The sequence below is a fragment of the Kogia breviceps genome, chromosome 10 (assembly GCF_026419965.1).
Source record: "Kogia breviceps isolate mKogBre1 chromosome 10, mKogBre1 haplotype 1, whole genome shotgun sequence".
Taxonomy (NCBI): Eukaryota; Metazoa; Chordata; class Mammalia; order Artiodactyla; family Physeteridae; genus Kogia; species Kogia breviceps.
Window position 1 is genome coordinate 74,705,335 of NC_081319.1, and position 24,076 is coordinate 74,729,410.

Genomic DNA, 24,076 nt, shown 5'->3' on the forward strand with positions numbered 1-24,076 from the left:
TTATTATTATAATTATTCAGCTCAGTAATTATCCAGCTCAGTATTCATATATGGAGCCCTTAGTGTATCAGATGCTGCAGTTAGGTGTTAATAATACAAAATGAAATTATCAGTTTTTGGGGTGTGATACAGACATATAAATAGAGAATTCCAATATGGCATGATAAAGGTGATGGAAACGGACTACATAGGAGTTGGGATACCTAGAGAAGGGGCCATTAGCCCAGCCTGAGAAGTGAGTAAGATAAGACTCTCCCTTGAGTGAGATTTGAGGGATAAGTAGGAGTTAGCTACTTTAAAGAAGCTTGGATTAGTGGATAGATGTTCCCCAAAGCCTGTAGCCTTCTACCACATCCCAGATAAGAGTTCACCCTCGGGAATTTCCTGTGGTCCACTGGTTAGGACTCCATGATTTCACTGCTGAGGGCCAAGAGTTCACCCTCTTTGTTTTAACATTTTCAGTTAGCTTACCTCGTAGGACATCCCATTTCATTCTCAGTAGCTGTTAGAAAGCTTCTTTCATCAAGGTGAACTCTACCTTCCTGCAACTTTTTCACTCATTTTTCAGAGTTGTGCCTTCTTTCATATTTGAAGACAGCTGTCAAGACCCAGGCAAATCTTCTCTTTTTCTACTTTGATAAAAGAGAAGTTGGTGTTGGTGTTGGCAGGGGAGAGGGATATGGGAGAGATGGTGAATCAGTGGTGGTAAAAGACTAAAATGAAGATGTTGATCTATGATCCTACCTTTTCTGGCCATAACGTTCTTATGACTCTATGAAGGTGGACCAGTGACTTGGAGAAATTGGTCACTGGCTGATGAGCTCTACAGTCATTTGCACTTTTGTACTTTTTGAGGGGAAAGAGGAAAGTGGTAGTGAATGTCCTGGTTGGTATTATGAAGAAATCACACTGTCATTCATATTTCCTATATGGCCTTTTGTTTTTGAGAGGTCACGGTCAGCTGTAGTTTCGACAGCCTGGTCAGTCTAGCTGTGAGAGAGGCCCAAGACCTTTCCAGCACATCCGAACCCCTGAGGAGGCTTCTCAGACCCAGGGCCGTTGTGCATGACCATGTAGAACAGAGGGTATTATTCACACGAGCTATGGTATGATGATACCCTGAGAATTGTGCATTGCAGTAGTGCTGCCAAATTCCAGTTTCCTTAGTTACCTTAGCCTTACTTTACCTTACCTTAGGTGACATCATTAAATAATCAGAGAGCCAGTCCTTTTACTTAACACAAGTCCTCCCTGTAATTATTCTCTTAGACTCCTTTTCAATCCCACCACCTGTGCTCCTGAGCCCAAATAGGTAACATCCCCACATCATTCTCAGTCTTTGCTTTTTGGTCAGAAGACAGCTACAGAGGAAAAGGCAAATCTAGAGGATAAAGGTTATTTAAGGCCAGCTAGGTAAAGCTGAAAATCTCTGCTGGTCTTTGTGACTCTGGTGGGATGTGGCATCTTGTGCCGTCATGATTTTCTTCGCTAGGTCTTAGGATCTGTGGTTCGCTCCCATCTAGTCGTAAATCTGATCTAGATATATTCTTGGATTTCTACTATTAGAATTAGTCATCAAACCAGATGGACACATCTGGTTCATCTTTATTCATTTCTTTTGCAAACAGAATTAGGAATTGGTTTGGGAAGTTTGAGAATGAAAGGAGTTACTATTTGAATCACAAATAGTTGCATTTAAGGAAAAAATTAGCATCCTAATCTTGTGTGTAAGGCTAATTTTAAACCTAAACTTATCATTTTTATAATGGGGGAGACAGTTAGGTCATGAACTAAGCTGCAGTGGAAAGGTAGTCAGGAATTTTAAATATTCTCAGTTAATACAAATATTCTCAGTTAATTAAAGATAATCATCTCTTTCTCCCTACAGACAGTTTTCAGTTCCAGACAAAATCACCCAGAAGTCAGGAGGCCTTCACAAGGGAACACTGCAGGTAGATGGAGATGCTGAGAGTGGGCATGAAGGAGGCCAGGAAGAGAGACACAGATAACCATTAAACTAGGGTTCTCACCTTACCTGCAGACAAGGAAGGCATCTGACCACCCAGGAGTAGTGACTCTTGTACTCAGCCCAAAATTCAAGTTAACAGAGAATCAGAAAGGCAATTTTTGATTGTTTGTAGGGTAATTATTTTTTAGTGATTAAGAAAAACTTTATTTAATAGCTCTCAAATGTACATGTAGCAGGTTTTTTCAGCTATAAATTTGCCTTCACAATTACTTTTGAGCCCAGATGATATTAAAATGATTTTACATTTCATAACTATGTACCTCCTGGCTTTCTAATGCCTGTCTTATCAATTTTACATGTTCCTACCTTGAATTCACCAGCCACTCTCGAGTTTCCTATTATACTTATCCAACCTGATTTCCTTCAGTTTTCAAACAAAAATCTATATTCTACATGAATCATCCCCACATTTATTGTGTCTCTACTCACACAGTTCTCCCTTTTAAAAATACTCAGTGACATCCACATCCTTCCACTTAACAGAATGTTCACCATCCTTCAAAGCCCTCCTCAGTTCCCACTTTTTTCAATCATTCTACCTCAGAGAGATCAGACCTCTTTTGAACTCGTGGTGTCTGTAGAAAGTGCATTGGACTAGTAGTCAGAAAGGTGAACTCTAGTTTTGGTTCTACTCAGTAGCTGTGAGGTCATACATAAGTCACTTAACCTCTCAGTTTCCTCATCTGTAAGAGAGAGGTAATTTTTGCCTACCTGAATGGCAGGGTTATTGTAGGATAAGGTGGTGGTATTGTATAAAATAATATTCAAATATGCCATGATGGAGTTCAAATGTGCTAATAGATAAAGGTATTATTACTTACTGCTTTGTATCATTTTTATGTTTTCATGTAACAGTGTTAGTTTACCCTTCAGGTGTGGTCGTTTCCTTTAGTTTGTGAGGTACTTTGGCTTTAGGTTTTTAAAACTCCCTAATAGGGCTTTGCCATTATAGACCAGGTCCCTGACTTTCAAAACCTTATGGAGCAATAGAGGAGAAAGATAGACATAGAATTAATGAATTATAAAGGAAAGCTTCCTGGACAAAGTGGCTTTGAGACCTGGTAATGCCTCAGCAAGAGTGGCTACTGGGTGGCCACTCTCAGCTCTTCATCTTCTCTCCACAAAGAACAGAGGAAGAGTTCCTGGATCAAGTGAACAGGAAACTGGCTCAGACCAGCCCCGAGAAAGACATGTTGACCACAAAGCCCTGCCACTGTAAGGAAGTCCTGAAGTTAGTGCTGTCACCTCTCACCCAGCACTGCCTGGTCATTGGAGAAACCACTTGTGCGTTTTATTACCTACTGGAGGCTGCCGCTGCCTCCTTGGACCTGTCAGATAATTACATGGTGAGCAAGCTCTGCTCTCTGCCCCTGAGCTGAGCCCTATGACTAGGGGAATTTGATAGGCATTTCTTACCATCAAGTAACTTGCAATGAAAAGTGGAGGAAAGTGGGAAAGAGAAAGGAGCTGTAAGGGGTCCAGGAGAAAATATGAAGTAGGAGTGAAGGAGCATCATGTGCTGCCAGCCCTGCCCCAACTCCTGCACACACAGTCCGGCTCCCCATTTCTTTTTTTTTTTTTTTTTTTTTGCGGTACGCGGGCCTCTCACTGTTGTGGTCTCTCCCGTTGCGGAGCACAGGCTCCAGACGCGCAGGCTCAGCGGCCATGGCTCATGGGCCCAGCCGCTCCGCGGCATGTGGGATCTTCCCGGACCGGGGCACGAGCCCATGTCCCTTGCATTGGCAGGCGGACTCTCAACCACTGCGCCACCAGGGAAGCCCTAGCTCCCCATTTCTAACTAAATCCTGCCCCAGTTCAAATTCATCATAACCTTGATCTAGCCCTCGCCCCAGTCACACGCTTAGCAACATCCAAATCCTAATCCAGTTTCTCCATCCCTTGTCTTGTTTGGAGGCCTTCCTTTATTTGAGGAAGGCAAGCAGCCTTCTGGGCCAACCCTCAGCATTCTCGTTTTTTAAAAAGCACAAGGTGAAGATCTGTCCGTTTGAGGAGGCCACTTTCTGCTGTCTTCGGTCAGAGGTGAGGGCAGGGGGTAACCTTGAAGTTTGGGTTGTTTCTCCTTGAGGAATATCCTGTTATTTCCTTTAAAATCTCTTTTTTTGTGTGCAATTATAAATGTGATTCAAATTCAAAACAGAAATAACATGTAAAAAGTGAAAGAGCACTTACTAATCCCATGTCACCCCCAACATAGTTTATAATTGGTGTGAATTCCACCAGCTATGCACATGTAGTCATATCATTATTGTTTTCCATTATTTTAAAAATAGAATCATAATTCTACATTGTCTTTTTTCTGCATCTGGTTTTTATTCTTAAGAATACAGATTGAACATATTTGTATATTGGCATACATCCAATCATAGTTACAGGTGCCAAGTACTACGTTATATCCATATATCAAATTTACTTAGCCATTTCCTTCTTCATGTACATTTAGGTTGTCTCTAATCTGGAGTTATTATAAACATTTCTACAGTGAATATTTTTGTAAATATCTCTTTATTCCCTTGTGAGAGTGTTTCTGTAAGAGGAATATCCAGGGGTAGAAATGCTAAAGCAGACAATATGAATGATTTTACAATTCATAAATATAATGCCAAATTGTCCACTACAGTATTATATGAATTCAAGTTTTTCTCACTTCTTCACATCCTTACCAACATCAGATATTATAAGTCTTCTTTAAATGTTTATTGGTCATTTATTTCTGTGAATTGCCTGTCATGTCCTTTGCTCACTGGAGTATATATAAACTAATTCAGGGGGATGCAGGGTGAACAAAATGGGTGAAGGTAGTCAAACGGTATAAGTCCTGGGGATGTGATGCACAGCATGTGACGGTAGTTAACAATACTGTATTGTATATTTGAAATTTACTAAGAGAGTAGACCTTAAAAGTTCTCGTCACAAGAAAAAAAATTGTAACTATATGTGGTGATGGGTGTTAATCAAACTTACTGTAGTGATCATTTTCCAGTATATACATATATTGAATCATTATGTTATACACCTAAAACTAATACAATGTTGTATGTCAGTTATCCCTCAATTTAAAAAATCATCACATTGTACACCTTAAAGTTATACAATGTTATATGTCAAATATATCTCAATAAAGCTAGAAGGAAGAAAAGAACATACATTTCAAAGTCTCTCCCCGCAGCCCTACCACTGAACCACTGTGTCCTCTCTTTATGTATTCTACCAGAGGGGCTCAGCATACATAGATGTATATAATCTTTCCCCTTCCTTTGTTATATACAAATAGGAGCTCTCTATACTCCATTCCACATCTTGTTTTAAAATAAATAAATAAATATACCTTGTAGATCATTCTATATCATTTATAACAAATTTCCCCAGGGAATGAGATTTGTATATCAAATAGAAACTCTGGGGAAAGCATGCCATGAGACATTCCATTTTCAAAGGACAAATAGGGGTAAACTTACTTATTCTGGATGAATAACTCATAACAGCAACTTCTCCCAGCCTCATTACTGTTAAATACAACAGAACAAAATGTGTTGGAATGATTATTTATCAATTTATAAATGATGACTTCATAAAACCATGGGGGACGTTTTGTTAGAGAGCGAGCTTTAAAATTAAATAAATAAAAACTAGTTTCAATGTGAACCTTAAGATACTTTGGTTAGGAGAGTAAACCTAATGTGTATAAATGCCTTTGAACACCAAAGGGAATATTAGAGTTATCCAAGGTATTGCATTATTTGTGTTTCAACTAAAAGGTCTTTGGAGCAAAGTTAAATAATTATTTCTTTCCCTTTATAAGAAAGAATTATTGTGCAGTCTTCCTATGATTGTTCAGAAATTACCATAGACTTTATCATTTTCTTGGAGGATTTAGCCATAGAACATGCAGGTATATGATAACCTCAAGGTAGTTCCTCAGATCCTACCCTCAAATGCACTATGGTGGTACAACTTGTTTATGAAGAGGGATACGGGATTTGGTGATATCTCAGATGCTTTCCATGGCATCTGAAGCATCTCAGTCTCTGCCCAAATGATAATCCCAACTGAGTCTAGCAGCATCACTTTCTAAATCACAGCCTTCCTCTACTATTCACAAATGTGTGGTAGATGAGAAAGGAGAGTGCTTTCTCCGTAATTCTGTTTTCTCACTCCTTTACTTGGCTCATGGCCCTACTGGTGCCTGGTAGCGTGGCTAGGCTCTGCTCCAACTCAGCTCACTCTAGCACCTCAAGGGCCCGAAGTACACATTCCAAAATAAAAGCCAGTGTGTTATATCCAGAACCTTGTCCTTAATACTCTTCCCACATTTACATTACTGTTTCTCATTTTACCATCTCCAGGTCTGTTTCAACATGGGACAGATCACCTTGGCCAAAAAATTGGCTAGGCAAGCCCTTCATCTGCTGAAAAGGAATTTCCCTTGGACCTGGCTTGGTGTCATTTTCCAAACATTCCTAGAGAAATGCTGGCGTTCCTGTTCCCTGAGCCAACCCCCAGACAATCCTAGTGAGAAGTGAGAAGCCTAGCCAACTTGTCCTGTTTCCATTTAGGGCCACAGAGAACTAAACTAGGACCCAGCCTGGAAATAGACCCTGCCTATTTGACTATAAAGACTGCTCTTTTTACAGCCAATTCAGTGTAGCTGAATGAGGACTTCTTTTGCTTTTGGAGTATGGTATAATCCTGTCTCTTTCAAATAAAGATACATATATGTGTATTGTGTGTACACATACACATATATGGCAATTTAATATCAATATTATTTCTCTGATATATATACACAATACTAAGTTGCTACCTGATTATTGAGCTATAATAATTTATAGAAAATGTATTCAACCAAAAGAGCAATTCAAAGAATGAAACCTGCTTTAAAAAACCTCTCTGAAAACTTTATTTCTGGTTGAGAGGGATAAATTTTAAAGGCATATTGGGTTAGAAGTAGTGGGATCCCAGGAACCTTTCTGAGTCTGAAAGTCTGGGTGAGTAGCCTCAGATTTCTTGTGGGGGAAGGATAGTGGACACTGGTGAAGAATAAAGGCATGCTAACCACCCTTTGCTTCACACCAGTAAGAAGAAGCTGGCAATCCTGCAGCAGCAGGTGCAATGCCTCTCCCTGCTCTGGCAGCTCTACAACCTGGAGGCCACAGCCAGCAGCCGCAGGTTTGCCTGCCTGGCCACTCTTATGCAGGAGAATTCAGCCAAGGAGTCTGCCAGTGACGCCCAGGTAAGCCAGCCCTTGGTTTACCTCTGTCCTCACTCAGAAACCTAAAATACTAGGGAGAGACCCTGCCAAGTCCCTGGTTAAGTGTGGTTCCACGGTAACCCAGACTTAACGGGACAACACTGATCTTTGTTTGAGCAGGGTTCTCAATTTGCAGTTTATAGATGGGCTTCCAGGTACGAAGCTATCTGTGAACTCTCTGAACTGAATGTTGACTTTTGTGTGTATGTTCAAAAGAGCATTTGGGGAGTGATAGGAAGTAAGGAAGGGATCATAGCTTTCATCAGATTCTCAAAGAAGCCAGTGGTCTAAAAAAAGGATCCCTGGTGGCTCAGTGGTTGAGAGTCCGCCTGCCGATGCAGGGGACACGGGTTCGTGCCCCGGTCCGGGAAGATCCCACATGCCGCGGAGCGGCTGGGCCCGTGAGCCATGGCTGCTGAGCCTGCGCGTCCGGAGCCTGTGCTCCGCAACGGGAGAGGCCACAGCGGTGAGAGGCCCGCGTAACGCCAAAAAAAAAAAAAAAAAAAAAAAAAAAAAAGATCAGAATTGCTGACTTAGTAAAAAAAGAAGAAAGGGAAATATGTCTTCCTAATTTTAGTGTCCATCTGTCTATATCTCTCTTTTATCCATTTGTTCAACAAATATTTGACAAACACCTATTCTGTGCCAGGCACTGATCTTGGTTCCAGGGAAATAGGTAAGTGAAATATGTCGTATGTTAGGTGATAATAAATACAATGAAGAAAAATTACGTGAAGACCAGAGGACATGGAGTTCTGGGAACTGGGTGTGGGGCGGGGTCGGGGGAGGCGTATGCAATTTTAATAAGATGGTAGGGAAAGCCTTACTGAGCAGGTGGCTTGTGGGCAACTATCTGAAGGAGATGAGAAAGTAAGTCACATGGCTATCTGGGAGAAGAGTGGAGAGGAAGAGGCCATAGCGAATGCACAAGGCATGCCCTCTGTGTTTGAGGAACAGTGAGGAGGCCAGTGTGACTAGAGGGGAGGGAGGAGAGGTGGAAGAGCCAGGAGATGAGTCAGAGAGTCTAAGGAGGGGGATGGGAGATGGTGTAGGCCTTGTAGGCCACTGTAGGGGTTTTGGCTTTTACTCTAAAGAAGGTGGGAAGCTGTTAGTGGCTTCTTAGAAGTGGAGTGACCAAGTCCACTTATATTTTAATAAGATTATTCTATTGGAAACCTAACGAACATGGTGTTTCAAGAATGTCATCGATGATGTCAAATGTGCACGGAACTGATAACAGAGATCTAGGCAGCAGTTCTGAAGAGTTCTAAGGGGCAAGAATCAGAGGACTTAATTAGAGAAAACCTAGAAGAGGTGCCATTTGGCCAGCGTTTTGAAGGGGAAAGTCTCGGATTGGGGAGAAGCAGAGGCGCAGATGGAGAAAGTGGTTCGTTTCAAGAACAGGCAGTGAGAATGACCAAATTAGAAGTGTAGGGGTGAGAAGGAGTGTGTTTTCATAGCCGGAGTTGAGGTGAGTGGTGGGGCCCCCAGGAGTGCTGACTGAGTGAGCAGCAAAGCATGCAGGGCTCTTACGCAGGAAAGGGTTGAGATGGAGATGCGGCCTGACTGTACAGTCAGAATATTTACCCCATGTTTGTTGCCCTGCAGGTTGTCTCTACCTACGTGGCTCTCTCCCAGTTCTCCCAGAACATGGGTGACAAGGAGAAGTGGCTGCATTGTGAGCAGATGGCCATTCAGAAAAACAGTCTATGTTGGTTCTCCAGGGAGGGATTGTTGGCCACAGCCCAGCTCATGCAGGCCTTGGCCTACACCAAGCTCTGCCTCGGCCATCTTGACTTCTCCATCAGGCTGGGTAATGGGGCCTGACGCTGGTGGGCCTAGGGCTTTGAGAGAGGCCAGGTTCACCTCTAGACCTCACATGATGCTCTTTCACCTCCTTAGGTTTTCAAGCTCGTGAGATATGCAGACACCTCAAGAAACCAGCTCTGGAGAATCTGGTTCTCTCAGTTCTCTTCAAATCTGCATTTCTGAAGAAGAAGTATTAAGATCATTTTCTGTCCTTTGTATTTGTTGCCTTAGAAGGGAGGGTATGATCTTCCAGAGAAGCTTAGAGTGGAGAGGGAGAAACTGTTCCCTCTCCACAGCCAGGACTGTCTCTTCTCTAGTCACTCCAGGAAGCATTGTCTTAAGTTTGAGGGGTCAGGGGTAGAAATGCAGAGTCTGAGCTACCAGATATTCCTTTTTTCCTCCATTTTTCTGCAGGGAGGTAGGTAATTGATCAAGACCCTGGAAATTGTCTGAGTCATTTTCCCACTTCCTTTGCCTTAGAGACAGGTCTGATCCCAGGCACAGATGCTCTCTATATAAATAGAATTATGGAGAGGAGATTTAGGGGATATTAGGCTGCTTTGAAGGTGTAAGATCCCCTCCTCTCCTATACTGTCCTCCCCATTCTCTAGCTGGTCCCAGTGGCTCTGTCTCTTGGCAGATTTGATCTGTGTGTCCATGTGCTGGAGAGTCAGTGGGCGCTCATTTCCCAGAGTCATGATGTCCTTGGCCTGGCCTGCTTCTATTCTGCTTGCTTAGATCTGCTGCTCTATGGAAAAGGTAAATTTGTGCCAGGCTCTGCTGTACTCCTGAGGGATTCAGACCTCAGGTGGGGCCCTGGGTTTGGAACATAGGCAATCATGAGCCTGTCCCTTAGGCATGGCCTCTGCTCCTGGCCTCTGGTTCCTTAAGGTCTAGGAACCACGTTGTGATTCAGGGATGTCTGCCTTTCAGGTGCTGTCTCCTCCCCTGTACCACACACCTTCTATACCACTTCCTACATGGACAACTTATACTAACCTGGTTACTTTCTCTGTCCACAGGATGGCTGTGTCGGCCCTTTGGGGAATGTCTGCATTTCATTCAACATTATGAGCACAGCTGCATTCTAAATTCTCAGAGCAATGTCATGCTGGGGGTCCACTCCTCTCTGGCCATGTGGTAATGTGGGGTACCAGTGTGTTACTCAGGGCTGTGGGAAAGGGTAGAAATTTGAAGACACCATGAACTCATTTAAACTATTGCCTTTTGCCCTCCCAGGCAGGACTGTTCCACATCTCCAACCCACTTATTTGTTTTTGTGTTTGTTTTTTTATAAATTTATTTATTTTATTTATTTATTTTTGGCTGTGTTGGGTCTTCGTTGCTGTGCGCGGGCTTTCTCTAGTTGCAGCAAGCAGGGGCTACCCTTCATTGCAGTGTGTGGGCTTCTCATTGCAGTGGCTTCTCTCATCCAACCCACTTCTAAAGACCATTCACCTCCCATTTACCCCCCATCTTATTTGTAGGGTTCTTCTTGTCCCTTAACAGGTTTGGGCTTATAGATTAAGGATTTGGTTTAGAGTTACATTTAAGTGCAAGATAACCCATGGCAAGGCTGAATATTATTGGTTTCCTTTTAAGTCTCCTTACGTGTGAGTTAGTAGCCTTGGCCACTTACCAGAATCACAATTCTGACTGTCCAGGAGATCTTAGAGCCCTAAAAAAGTGACAGTTCTATGAAAAAGCCATGGTTGGTAAGCAGGGGAGAGAGCTGAGAGCTGTGAATCTTCCCTTTCAGGTTTGCGCAGGACTCACAGTGGAAGCTATTTGAGCACCACTTCTCCAAGGCTTGCCAGTTGGTGAAAAGAACGAATGCCTCACTATTTGGTTCACATGGCTTTGTCCGATTCCTAGAGTGCCATGTGCTAATGTTACAGAAGATGCCAGAGGGTGTCTTCGCGCATACTCCCTCAGAGAATCCCGGCCAAACCCTCAAGGTACTTGTCTCTGTTACCCTTCAACTAACACCTAAGTTATGGTACTCTTTCTGCCACCTGCATCTCTCCCTTACTCTTCTCCTTGCTGCCTCTGTCTCTTTTTCCCCCTTGAACCCTTTTTTTACTCCACCTAGAAAGTCTTTCCACCTACCTCATGTATCCTTCCAGATATTCTTGCATGGTCAGGACTGGATTCCTTAACTTTCTGGATTTGCACAGCTACTACCCAGTACCATTAAAATGTTAACATTTAGCCCTTCTCAATGGACCACTCTGTCTCAGTCTATAGTTTGACACATCTCCCTGCATCCCTGCCTTCTGAGTTTAAAACATTCCAGTTCCTCTGTATCTCAAAACAGTCTTTCTGGGCCTACTTTACCATCTGGGCCTATTTTACTCTTTTCTGTTACCCCAGCCCTGAGTGAGTATGCTGAGTGGGGACTGCTGTAAGTTCTGATGAGTGGAGTGGAGGAAAGAAGGTACTAATCCCTGAGCTAATGGACCTTCGCTTCCTTTCAGTACTTTAGGGAGTTCTTCTCTCGATGTGTGACCTGCCCTGTCTATCACCAGTGGGTCTCTGAGCTTAAAGCCTCTGTAATGAGATATGGAAAGAGAGAGTCCATGTCCTTGACTAACATCAGACCTTTTGACACCTGCTTGACCAGGATTTGGATAGAGGGAGAATTCCTGGAGGAAAATAACTCCTTTGAAGGAAATTTACAGAGTAAGCATTCCTTCCTGGAACCCTTGTCTGAGAGACATAAAGAACAGTCTCAGGTTCTTACTCACAAGCAGTCAAAGACTGCACCTCCAAATAAGAAGGGACATGCAGATGTTAGGATTAGTCCTTGCTCCAGAGGTAATTGTCCTTCTCTCACAGTGCCAGACCCAGCCTAGACAGAGACCCCTTATATTGTTCAACAGTGTAAGAGCCTCTCTTGGCCCTTTGTTTCAGCATCTATAACCCTTAGGCATAGGAAGTTCCTCCTTGGTCCCAGCTTAAACAAATAGATTGTTCCCTTGGAGTAGCTGGATGGTCACTAAGGGAGAAAGAAGGCCTTAGAAACCACAATGTAATGTCTGTGAAGGTAAATGAGAAGATATGGGCAAGTAAAAGAGAAGAAAGAATATAGTATCTTGCTTTAGGGCCCAGCAAATCTCCTCCTATTCCAGGCCATGAGTTAAACTTGTAATTGCTGAGGAAATTCTTTGTGTTTGTATTACTCTTTATGTTCCTATTTGCAGGATTTGTCAGAGTGGCTGATGTCAAGGAGAATAAAGATGAAGAAGAAATTCAAGAATGTATATGTTAAAACAAACAAAAATCATCTGAAGGGACCATGATTCTTTTATTACATGTAATACAGAGATATGCCCCCAAGTCTCCTTTTTAAGATACTGTATAGTATACATATTAAATATTCTAGCCTTTATCTATATCTTTGTCAAAATAAAAGCCTGTGTTTCTAAAGCATGAAACTTAGATCTTTCTTAACTCTTAACAGTCATTAATGCAACTGTGGCAGAAATTAGAATCAGAGCTAGACCGGAGGCCAGGGAGACTTTGAGAGAGATGAACTGATTCCATCTTATATAATAAGGTAAGACCCATTGACATAATCTCTTCAAGGTTCTTCCATGTTGTAGAATTCCTTTTTGTGGCTGAATAACATTCCTTTTTATGGATATGCCACATTTTGTTTATCCATTTATGAGCTAATGGATATTTGGGTTGTTTCCATTTTTGGTTATTATGAATAATGCTACGATAAACATTTGTGTACAGGTTTTTGTATGAACATATGTTTTCAGTTCTCTTCAGTATATACCTAGGAATGGAATTATTGGGTCATACAGAAACTCTCTGTTTAGCTCTTTAAGGAACTGTCAAATTGTTCTCCAAAGTTGCTGTACCATTTACATTCACACCAGCAATGTGTAAGGATTCCAGTTTTTCACATCTTCACAAACAATTGTTATTATTTGTTGTTTTGATTATAGCCATTCTAGTGATTGTGAAGTGGTATCTCATTGTGGTGTTGATTTGCATTTCCTTAATGACTAATGTTGATCATTTTTTTATGAGCTTATTGGCCACTTGCATATCTTCTTGGAGAAATGTCTATTCAAATCCTCTGTCCATTTGTTGTTGGAATATTTGCCTTTTTGTTGAGCTTGAAGAGTTTCTTATATATTCTGGATACTAGACCCTTATCAGATTTGATTTACAAATATTTTCTCTCATTCTGTAAATTGTCTTTTCACATTCATGATGGTACTGTTTTGCAGCACAAAAGTGTTTTGTTTTGATGAAGTCCAGTTTATCTGTTTTGTTTTCTGGTTGCTTTGCTTTGGTATCATATCTTAGAAACCATTGCCAATCTTAGGCCACAAAGGCGTTTTTTTCTCTGTTCTCTTCTAAGAGTTTTATAGTTTTAGCTTTTATTTAGGTCTTCGATTATTTTGAGTTAATTTTTGCATATAGTGAATGGTAAGTTTCCAAATTCATTCTTTTGCATGTGGATATACACTTTCTCAGCACCACTAATTGAAAAGACTACTCTTTCCCCATTTAAATAACTGAACACTCGTGTTGATTTATGGTTTTATTAGATGTATGGGTTTACTTCTGAACTCTCAGTTTTATTCCATTGGCCTATGTGTCTATCCTTATGCCAATACACACAGTCCTGATTATTGCAGCTTTGTAGTAAGTTTTAAAATCAGGAGGTGTGAGTCTTCCAACTTTATTATTCATTTTCAAGATTGTTTTGGCTATTCTGCGTCCCTTGAATTTCCATATGACTTTTGGATCAGTTTGTCAGTTTCCACAAAAGGGAGAGCTGTAATTTTGATAGAGATTATGTTGAATCTATAAATCAACTTGCAGAGAATTTCTGTCTTAGTAATATTAAGTTTTCTGATCCATGAAAGTGGCATATCTTTTCCATATATGTAGGTCTTCTTTAATTTCTTTCAGTGATGTTTGTAGCTTTTAATGCACAAGTCCTACACCTCTTTTGTTAAGTTTATACCTAAATAATTTTATTATTCTTGGTACTATTATAAATGGAATTGTTTTCTTAATTTCATTTTGGGTTGTTCATTGCTAGGGTATAGAAATAAAACTGATTTTTGCATATTGGTTTTGTATCCTGAAACTTTGCTGAGTTCATTTGTTAGCTCTAAGTTTTTTTGGTTTGTGTGCACTGCTTAGTATTTTCTATATACAAGGTCATGTTATCTGCAAATAGAGATAATTTTACTTCTTCCTTTCCAATCTGGATGCCTTTTATTTCTTTTTCTTGCCTAATTGCACTTGCTAGATCCTACAGTACAATGTTGAATAAAAGTGACAAGAGTGGACATGTTTGTCTTGTTCTCAACTGTAGGGGAAAAGTTTTTAGTTTTTTACCTTTAAGTATGATGTTAGATGTGAATTTTTTATAGATGCTCTTTATCAGGTTGATGAAATCCCATACTATTCCTAGTTTGTTCAGTGTTTTTATCATGATAGAGTGTTGGGTTTTGTCAAATGCTTTTTCTGTCACCCATTGAAGTGATCATGTGGTTTGGGGTTTTTTTTCTCTAAATATGGTGTATCATATTGATTTTCAAATGTAGAACCAACCTTGCATTCCTAGAATAAATCTCGCTTTGTCATGGTGTATAATCCTTTCTGTTTGTTCCTAAGTCCTATTTGCTAGTGTTTTGTTGAAGATTTTTGCATCTACATTCATAAGGAATGTTGATCTGTAGTTTTCTTGTGATCTCTTTGTCTGGTTTTTGTATCAAAGTAAAACTGGCCTCATAGAACGAGTTGGGAAGTATTCCTTCCTCTTCTGTTTTTTGGAAGAGTTTATGAAGGATTGATTTTAAAATTCTTTCAGTGTTTGGTAGAACTCACCAGTGAAGCCATCTGGGCATGGGCTTCTCTTTTGGGAAGTTTTTTGATTACTAATTAAACCTCTTTACTTGGTATACGTCTATTCAAATTTTCTATTTCTTCCTAAGTCAGTGTCAGTAGTTTGTGTCTTTCTAGGAATTTGTCCATTTCATCTAAGTTATCTAATTTATTGGTATACAGTTATTCATAATATTTCTTATAATCCTTTTTATTTCATAAGGTCAGTAGCTCTCCTTCCACTTTCATTCCTGATGTGTAGTACTTTGAGTCGTCTTCTCTTTGTTTCTTGTCCAGTCTAGCTAAGGTTTGTAAATTTTGTTGATCTGGTCAAAGAACAACTCTTGGTTTTGCTGATTTTTTTCTATTGTTTTTCTGTACTCTATTTCATTTATTTCTGCTCTAATTTTTATTATTTCCTTCCTTCTACTTGCTTTGAGTTTAGTTTGCTCTCCTGTTTCTAGTTTCTTCAGGTAGAAAGTTAGGTTGTTAATTGGAGATCTTTCTTCTTTTTTTTTTTAATATAAGGTATTTACTGCTATAAATTTCCCTCTAAGCACTGACTTTGCTGAATCACCTAAGTTTTGGTATGTTGTGTAATTATATTCATTCATTTCAAAGAATTTCTTATTTCTCTTGTGATTTCTTTTTCCTGTTTGTTATTTACTAGTGAGTTGTTTAATTTCCACATATTTGTGAGTTTCCAAATTTTACTTCTGTTATTGACTTCTAATTTCATACCATTATGGTCAGAAAACATACTTTATATGATTTCAGTCCTTTTAAATTTAGTTAGACTTGATTCTGGTCAAATATATGGTCTGTCCTGGAGACTGTTAACATGTATACTTGAGAAGAATGTGCATTCTGCTTTTGTTGGGTGGAGTGTTCTATAGGTATCTGTGAGATGTAGTTGGTTTATAGTGTTGTTCATGTCTACTCTTTCCTTGCTAATCTTCCACCTACTTGTCCTATCATTTTTGAAAGTGGAATATTGAGGTCTACAACCATTACTCTGTTTATTTCTCCCTTCAGTTCCATCAGTTTTTGCTGTATCTTGAAACTCCGTTGTTAGGTATCCATATGTTTATCATCGTTATATCTTCTTAATGGGTTGAGTCTTTTATCATTATATAATGTCCTTTCTTTATCACTAGTAACAATTTTTGTCCTAAAGCCTATTTTGTCTGATATTAGTATAGCTACTCCAGTGCTTTATAGCTAGTTTGCATGATTTATGTTTTTCCATTCTTTTACTTTCAGCCAACTTGTGTTTTTCAATCTAAAGTTTGTCTCCTAGAGACAGCATGTAGTTGGATCATGTGTTTTTTAATCCATTCTGCCAATCTCTGCCTTTTAATTGGAATGTTTAATCTATTTACGTTCAGTATAATTACTGGTAAGGTAAGATTTATGTCTTCCATCTTGTTATTTGTCTTCTACTTGTCTTATGTCTTTTTTTCCTTCTCTATTCCTTCACTGTCTTTTGTTATATTAAATGTTAAGTTTAATTCCCTTGTCATCTCTTTTACTATATAATTTGTGTTATTTTCTTGCTGTAGGGATTACAGTTAGCATTTTAATTTAAAACAATCTAGTTCAGATTAATACCAACTTAATTTCAATAATATACAAAAACTGATTCTATATAGCCCCATTCCCTCCCACCTTCTTCATATTGTTATTGTCATAAAAGTTACATCTTAATAAATGGTGTACCCATCAACACAGGTGTATAATTATTGCTTAATGAAGTTGTCTTTTAAATCAAATAGGGGCAGCGGAAAGCCATTTTTCTTGAGTTAAGTACTCCTTGGATTGATGCAAGCTGTTGTTTAATTTCCAGAGTTCTGAAAAAGTTGATTCTATTTTTGCCAGTTTTCTTATTTCTTTTATGGAGGAGAGAATTTTGAGAGTTCTCTAACCACTTTCTTTTAAAATCACTCTCAATGTACTTTTAATTTGTATTTCCCTTAGATGAAGTTAAACATCTTTATTATGTTTATATTTCTTTTTGTGTGAGCTATAGGTATGTTTCCTGTGACTGTATTCTATTAAGTATTTGTTTTCTAGTTGATTTGTAGGGGTTAGGAAAATGAGCCATCTGCCTTTGTATGAGCTGCAAAATTTTTCTTCATTTTGTGTTTTGACTTTTTTATGGTGTTTTTGTCATAAAGGGAAAAGTATCAGTCTTTTCTTAATTTATCCTAATGTGTCAGTTTTAATGTATCTATGAATTCTTCTATGGCTGCTGAGTTTTGTGTAATACTTTAAAGATTTTTTTCCTCTAAGATTATTTTAACTATTCCCCAATGGCCTTTCAAGTATTTTTTTTAATAAATTTTATCAAAGTATAATTTACATGCAGTAAAGTACACCTATTTAAATGATGAGTTTTGATAAATGTATACACCCATGAAACCAGTACCACAAACATGATAGAGAACATTTAATCACCCCAAAAAGTTCTTTCAGGCCCCTTTACAGTCATTCCCACTCTACCACCACCACCAGCACAAAATAATCTTGCTATTTTTTTCCTTGTGTTTATATCTGTGATGATTTCCCCTTGTCATTTATTTCATCCATCTTCTTGGGTAAAGTTAGCTAACACTTTGTTATTTCATTTTACTTCAAAGAATAAGCTCTTTTATTTATGTTTTAGTTATGTCATTTTTCTCCTTTAAAATTAACTTGCTATTTGAGTAATATGCTTAATTCTTGTTAAGGGTGTGAATTTTCCTCTGAGAACTTCTTTTTTCTTTTTTTTTGCAGTATGCAGGCCTCTCTCACTGTTGTGGCCTCTCCCTTTGCAGAGCACAGGCTCCAGACACGCAGTCTCAACGGCCATGGCTCAAGGGCCTAACTGCTCCGCGGCATGTGGGATCTTCCCGGACCGGGGCACGAACCCATGTCCCCTGCATCACAGGTGGACTCTCAACCACTGCGCCACCAGGGAAGCCCTTTTGTGTTTCTTATAATGAAATTTAGTTTAGTATTTTCATCTTAGAAGTTACTTTTATACCTATGACTCTGGTTGGAAGTCTATGAATACCAACCAAAGCAATGATGGAATTAATATATTTCTCCTTCCCTCTTCTCTTCCAGCCAGTTGATTATCTTAATATTTTCTTTTGTATTGTTAAATATACCTTTACTTCTGTCACATTCTAAAAAGTTCAAACTACATTCAGACCAGGGTAAGTTTCTCCCAGAGGGGTGCTTTTTAGACCTATTCTGCCCTTCCCACACATTCTCCTGCCCTCCCCCCCAAACCCTGCCTTCCCACCAGGCAAGTCCCCAGTCATCTTAGCCAGGGGAAATGTGGGCTTAGTTGATTGACGGGCAGCTCCTGCCTCCCTAAGGGACAGAGTAAATTTAGGTTCTGTCACAGGCTGAGACTCTATCAGAGGAAGCTCAAAACATCCTGCCAGAGCTTCCTGAAAATAGCATCACTAGACTTACACAGTCCCTGCCTGTTCCTTCTCCTCAGATACCTAGACCAAGCTTAGGGCCTTTCCAGATGGTCCAGATGGTGAAAACCTCTTTTTGCTTAGTTCTCCATGATTATATATAAAGACTGGGTTCCTGAGCACCTCATCTTCTCCATTTAAGTCTCTCATCTCAGTATGGGCAAATATTTTCAAACTGAACAGTTGAGAAGAAATCATGGCAGAAACCTTAAAGGGCCTCCTACCCCCAGCCTGGACTAGCTTTCATTTACACTTAACCATGGCCATACCCTTACCATTTATTCCTCCTCCCCTCACCCCCATGCCCTTTTTCCACTGGACTCATCCCAGGCTCAGAGTTCAGGCCAAAGGGAACAGAACTACCAGATGATCACCCAGTTGAGAAAGAGCCAGCTCTGGTAAAACTGATGTCTGCAAAGTTCTTTTATTTCCTGGTGCTTGAAAATCCTTTGTCCTGCCAAGGAATAAGCTTGGTATCTATTTCAGTTTCTGATCTTACTCCTGTTTCTTTTCAACTCCATCTCTCATACCTCATCTGTCCTGAATCTCCTTTAACTAATTATTATCCCCCTTCTCCCACCAGCTCTCAGGCCATGTGAAGTCAAACTTGGGCCCTTTCCTTCCCCCTCAAGCATCAAGAGCTCATATATTATCATTTAGAGTTTATTTAGCCCTGTGGTGTAATGGCAGAGGAACTAGCATGGGGGGCTTCCCCAGACACCTCAGTCGTTCCAAGTATCACCAGGTGAAGAAAGTCAAGATATTAGATCAGATCCTAAAGACCCTAGTTGCTCTGATATCCTAAGAATCTAGGGCACAGGCTGCGTGGATGGCTACACAGAACCCTGGGGTTGATCTCTGTGAGTTTACAAGATGGTGAACAGCTTAGCTGGGTGGAATCTCGCTATTAGGTGGATCCTGGGCTGGCTCGAAGGAGGCTCCTCCACTCTTGTCGCCTCCAGGGAAGACGACTGTGGCGTATGTCACAGGCTTGGAGCAGATCTCAGCCTTAGGAGGCAGAGGGGGCACACAGGATGGGGCTGGGGGTGGGTGTTTCCCTGACAGGGAATCAAGAGGAAGGTTGGTGTAGGTGTTATTGTCAAAGGAAGGTGGCGAATCGAGCCTAACATATGGTACATCCGATGGCAAGTCAACAGCCAGTCCAGAGTCACTGATGTGGTGGACCACTGAGGAGGGGGCCTGTAACAAAAGCAGGCAAATCAGGCAAAGAGAAAATGCCTCCCTCTGCCCCAGTTCCCTTTGATGGGAAGCCTAGGGCCAGACTGGATCTGTCTCTTCAATCCTGAGTATGTCAGTGGGCAAGAAGGCTTCACTTTGAAGATTTTCAAGCCCCACGTTTCTCCACAAATCTGGGAAGGTGGATAGCAAGGTGGGAAGGTGGGAGACCATTGGTGCCAAGTTTACAGCATTTAGGAAGAGGGTTTGGACTTCTACTGGGTCCCAGTCTTTTCTCCACCCCATCATCCTGGTACTTCTCAGTGATTGCGGTAGAGGGAGGATCTGGGGAATTTGGCTGGGGGCCTGCAGAGGTCTCTTACCGAGCCTGAGACTCCACTGCTCTGAAATCGTCCACAGGCAGCAAGCCTGTTCCCTGGCAGGACAGAGGACAGAAGCACAGTCTGCTTCTTGTGCTGACTCAGTGCCCCCCTCACGCCCTTCAGAAACCTTGGCAACCTCTGTCCTAGCCCATACTCACCTTCCCCACTCCCACCAGCAAAGTTTTCTCCTTCCATCTCCCCAGCTTCCACCCCCAGCCAGCCCTAACTCTCCCACCACCCGCTTACTGCTTCCACAGCTCCCCTCAACCTGCCTCAACACTCAATCCATCTCCCGAAATCCCCCACCTCCTCCAGTCACCTGTCCCCAATCCCACTGTCTCACCCTCTCCAATTCCTGTTTCTCCCCAGGCCGCCTCCCACTGAATCTCTTTGCTCTCCTCTACCCCTCAGCCATGGGAATTCTAGGGTCTGGGGACCCTTACTGAAGCCCATCTGTAGGGGGAGCAGACCTAGATTCTCAGCCTTGAATGCAAGACTGGCTGATACAGGACCAGGGGGCCGTTCTGAGATAGGCAGGTGGACAGCTACCTACCTTTCCTTTTGGCCATCACAGCGAACAGCACCACCGCCATCACCAGCAGGCCCAGCAGGAGCACAGCACCCCAAATCAAGGGTCTGCTGAGAGACACAAAGGAGTAGGTGAGCTTAGCCCTGAACCTGGCAGGGAGCTGCTTGCCAGCAATCCTAGAGAAGTGGCACAGAGGTGCAGTTCTTGGTGAGCCATGGTTGGAGAAAGAGATTTTTGGAATGGAATGAGGAGGACAGACTCAGGCAGGGCAGAGAGAGACACTATCAGGGTATCCTGGCTGGAGATCTGGGATGAAGGGGTCAATGCTGAACTGGGATAGGGAGGTATGTCTGTCTGTCTGCCTACCTGCCTGGTCAGAAATTCCCCAGGAGTGGAAAGAATCATAAAGTTTCTTTTCAATTTAGTCTGGGGCTCTAAACAAGCCGTATCTTCACCACCACCCCTTCCCAGCTGCCCAAATACAGTTCTTGTCAGTACCTCTTCTTATCTCGGCTGGGATCCAAAGGGCTGGCACTGCCCACAGGATCTGAGGTGGAGATGTCAGCCAGACTCCTGACCTGATGGGTCTCCTTGTCCTCCTCTTTCAGGCCAGGAGCTGAGTCAGAAGGAAATACTTAATGAGAACATACCCATTGTGGGCATGGTTCAAGGGCCTATTGAGATCTGAGGTACTGGGGGAGTAGAGCTGAGGAAGGAGAAGTCCCAAGTAAGGAACACAAAGAAGGGGTGCTTGAGATATGCCTTAGGGGCCTCTCATTCTGGAGGTTAGGGAATGGCCTCTTTATGTCTTTATCTGGTTGTGAATATGCTTACTTTCCCCTTTACCACCAGCTCCCAACCCTCCCCCACTGCATTTCTTCTCCTTCACCTGCTCCCCCTGTACCCAGGCTGCTCAGACTATGCAGAAACCCTACTGGGTAATCTGTGCCCACCTCCCTACCCAACCTCACTCATGTCATTGGAGACCTTGCTCCTGGCTCTCATCACTTGTTCCCCGAAGGTGCCTCAGCCCAGCCTGCTAGACCTCTCCACATACCTGCAACCCTGTGACCACCCCTGCAGGCTGGCTGAGCCCCACCCCAAGCTCTGCGCTCAGGAGCTAAGGAACTTAGGGTCAGCCCTGATGTGACACAATGCCAGCTGATCCTTGCTGAAAGCCTTGCTTGGACCCTGAGAGTCAGTTTTGTGAGAAGGTTTCTGTCATCCCAACAACATGCTTAACTTCTGTCTGTGGGACTCAGGGTTGGTTTCTCTGGGTCTGAGGATCTGCCTTGGGAACCCGGGCAGTCCTTCTAGACCCTCTGAGAGTTGAGTCTTGCGGTGTTCTTAGAGATTCACCATTCCCACTACCCAACCCACTCCAATCCAGGAACTGGAGACGCTGTGGCCCCAATCTTGCTGCATATGTCCTGATCTCCTGGAGTTTTTTAAATCACCCACATCCTCCCTGGATACTGTGCTCTACCTGCCTGCCTGAACATCCATCCTCTACAGCTGCTGGGGTCCCCAGCACCTGCCCCACTGCAGGTACCTGTCTCCCTACCACCTATTCCCAGTGTATTGTCTTGTCACAACTTGCCATTTAGGGAGTGCTAACCTTGAGTTACTAAACCTTAATGTCAAGGAAGAAGGAGAACAAAGGATGACTAGGGTTAACAGAAGTATATTATAATATAAATAATAATTGTGGACTCGAGGGATTCTAATGACAGCTTAGTCCATCCTCGTAATTAAAAGATGGAGAAAAAACTGAGAGAAGGAAAAATGCCTTTCTTAATTTCATTATTTTGGGCATTTGTCACAAATTACTTGAAAAAGGAAGACCTGAAAATGAAAAAAATGTCAGCATCCATAAGTGCAAGGTAGGACAGTTTCTGCTTCCTCAGGTAGCTGACCATGTTCCCGACAGAACTTTTTTTCTTTTTTTACAATATCCTATTTTTCTGGAAAAAATTTAATACTTTAAAATGTACTTTCAATAAATATTTAGACATGAGAAAGTTATAGGCTGTGAAAATGAAACCTGTGAAAATAGTTTCTATACTGAAAATAGGGTTGAGAATATTGATGATTCTCAACCCTGTAATATTAACTATTGCTTACACTTTTTTCTGTTTTTAAAACTGAATGAGTTGAAGGAATTCAGGCGTTGAATGTACCCTGCATGTAGGTGAGGCACATACTAGATGCTCAGTGAAGACTTATAAAATTAAATAAGATATAAATTCAATAGTTTTTAAGCCATCAGACTTGTTATTACAGCAATAAAAACCTGGAAGATGTAAAACAATTCCAGTTGATATGTCTGAATTAAAACTTTGTTTAAGACATTTCTAAGCAAAATAATAGCATCAAGTACATTGAAAATGCTGGACAAGGAGGCCAAGGCCCTGAGTGGGGAAAGAGAATTTGCCTTCCTGTGGGGAGCCCCACTTGTGCGGGAGGGGAAAGGGGACTGCTGTGTGGATGGTTTATCTCAGACTTCTCACCCAGTTTGGTTTCCGTTCCCTGCAGAGCTGTCAAAAGGATATCTGCTCCCAATTCCTCCCCCTGCAAGGGCCCCTACCCACCAAGGACCAAAGAGCAGCTGGTGGGGCAGGAAGGCAGGTTAGAGCGGTGGTGGCCAGGCTGGGATAACTCACCTGCAGGGAGCACATCCAGACTGATTCTGTGCACAGTCTGGGGCCCTGAGATGCCCTCTACCACGCAGCCATACTCTCCGGCATCCTCCTGCTGTAGGGTAACCATCTCCACCTGAAGCAGGCCACCCCCCAGGTCAGTGAGAAAGACGCGGCTGCTGGCTGGGGCCCTGCGATCCACAGCTGACGACACCAAGGGCTGGCATCCCTCTGGCAGGAACCGGCACCACACCTTTCGAGCCTTGACATCCTGGAGTCGGTAGTGGCACTGCACCAGGATGGAGCTCCCCACAGGCGCCTGCAGCACCTCAGGGAGGCTGCCAGCCAAGCCCTGGCCTAGGGAAGGAAAGTTGCAAGGATGTTGGACAGGGCACCTCCTGGCCCACCCACTGCATAGGGGCACAGGGATCTAGAGGTCCACCTTGTGGGCCTACACGTTATTGTTGCCATGGTAATGCCAGTTGTTCCTGGGCATGGAGCGGGGTATATGGGGCCCAGGGTGCAGCTCCTTCTCAACCTTACCTGCTAGTCCCAGGAACAGCAGCAGGGGCAGGTTGGGGCCCATGGCTGGGCAGGGAGATGTCAGCTCTGGGGCTTGCCGGGGCACTGACACAGCATTCCCCTGGGCGCAGGAAACTTTTGCCTCAGACAGTCACGTGGGGTTCTCAGTGACCATGGGGTGGGAAGCAGGCACTGGTGGGCCCCTCCGTGGGTGGGGAGAAGGAGCTCTTCCAAGCCCTGGTTGGTTCAGTGCTCAGGAACTATCCCTGAGGGTAGGAATGGGCAAGGTAGGGCTAGAAGGCCCAAGGAAAAACAGAAGGCTGGGAGCCTGCCCCCCCACCTATGGAATGAAGAGGGGGAGGAGGATTGTGACAACCAGAGAGCA

The 24,076-nt window shown here is 42.3% G+C and overlaps 2 protein-coding genes across 3 annotated transcripts in view; one reads left to right on the top strand and one right to left on the bottom strand.

Annotated features, from left to right (window-relative positions):
• The window catches only part of LOC131764184 (adenylate cyclase type 10-like), a 45,528-nt gene extending 27,522 nt beyond the window's left edge, over window positions 1-18,006 (top strand). Inside the window, exons 21-33 of one of the 2 annotated variants that reach the window (XM_067006183.1) lie at window positions 1,889-1,952; window positions 3,156-3,375; window positions 3,944-4,069; window positions 6,394-6,566; window positions 7,124-7,280; window positions 8,907-9,111; window positions 9,201-9,297; window positions 9,748-9,866; window positions 10,130-10,247; window positions 10,867-11,065; window positions 11,585-11,789; window positions 12,311-12,666; window positions 17,745-18,006. In XM_067006183.1, the coding sequence (XP_066862284.1) occupies window positions 1,889-1,952; window positions 3,156-3,375; window positions 3,944-4,069; window positions 6,394-6,566; window positions 7,124-7,280; window positions 8,907-9,111; window positions 9,201-9,297; window positions 9,748-9,866; window positions 10,130-10,247; window positions 10,867-11,065; window positions 11,585-11,789; window positions 12,311-12,378 (1,751 nt within the window). In that variant the 3' untranslated portion in view covers window positions 12,379-12,666; window positions 17,745-18,006. Of the gene's footprint in view, window positions 1-1,888; window positions 1,953-3,155; window positions 3,376-3,943; window positions 4,070-6,393; window positions 6,567-7,123; window positions 7,281-8,906; window positions 9,112-9,200; window positions 9,298-9,747; window positions 9,867-10,129; window positions 10,248-10,866; window positions 11,066-11,584; window positions 11,790-12,310; window positions 12,667-17,744 lie in introns of those variants that run through there. The other variant, XM_067006184.1, reaches the window with a different exon arrangement.
• A 1,083-nt stretch (window positions 18,007-19,089) lies between these two features.
• On the bottom strand, window positions 19,090-23,798 carry LOC131763221 (trem-like transcript 1 protein). Its single transcript, XM_059075210.2, has 6 exons — window positions 23,713-23,798; window positions 23,194-23,526; window positions 21,029-21,146; window positions 20,555-20,640; window positions 20,002-20,054; window positions 19,090-19,642 (listed from the first exon to the last, which is right to left on the bottom strand). Exons 1-6 carry the CDS (start codon window positions 23,753-23,755, stop codon window positions 19,328-19,330), a joined length of 948 nt encoding a protein of 315 aa, XP_058931193.1. The 5' UTR covers window positions 23,756-23,798; the 3' UTR covers window positions 19,090-19,327.
• Window positions 23,799-24,076: the final 278 nt, after the last annotated feature.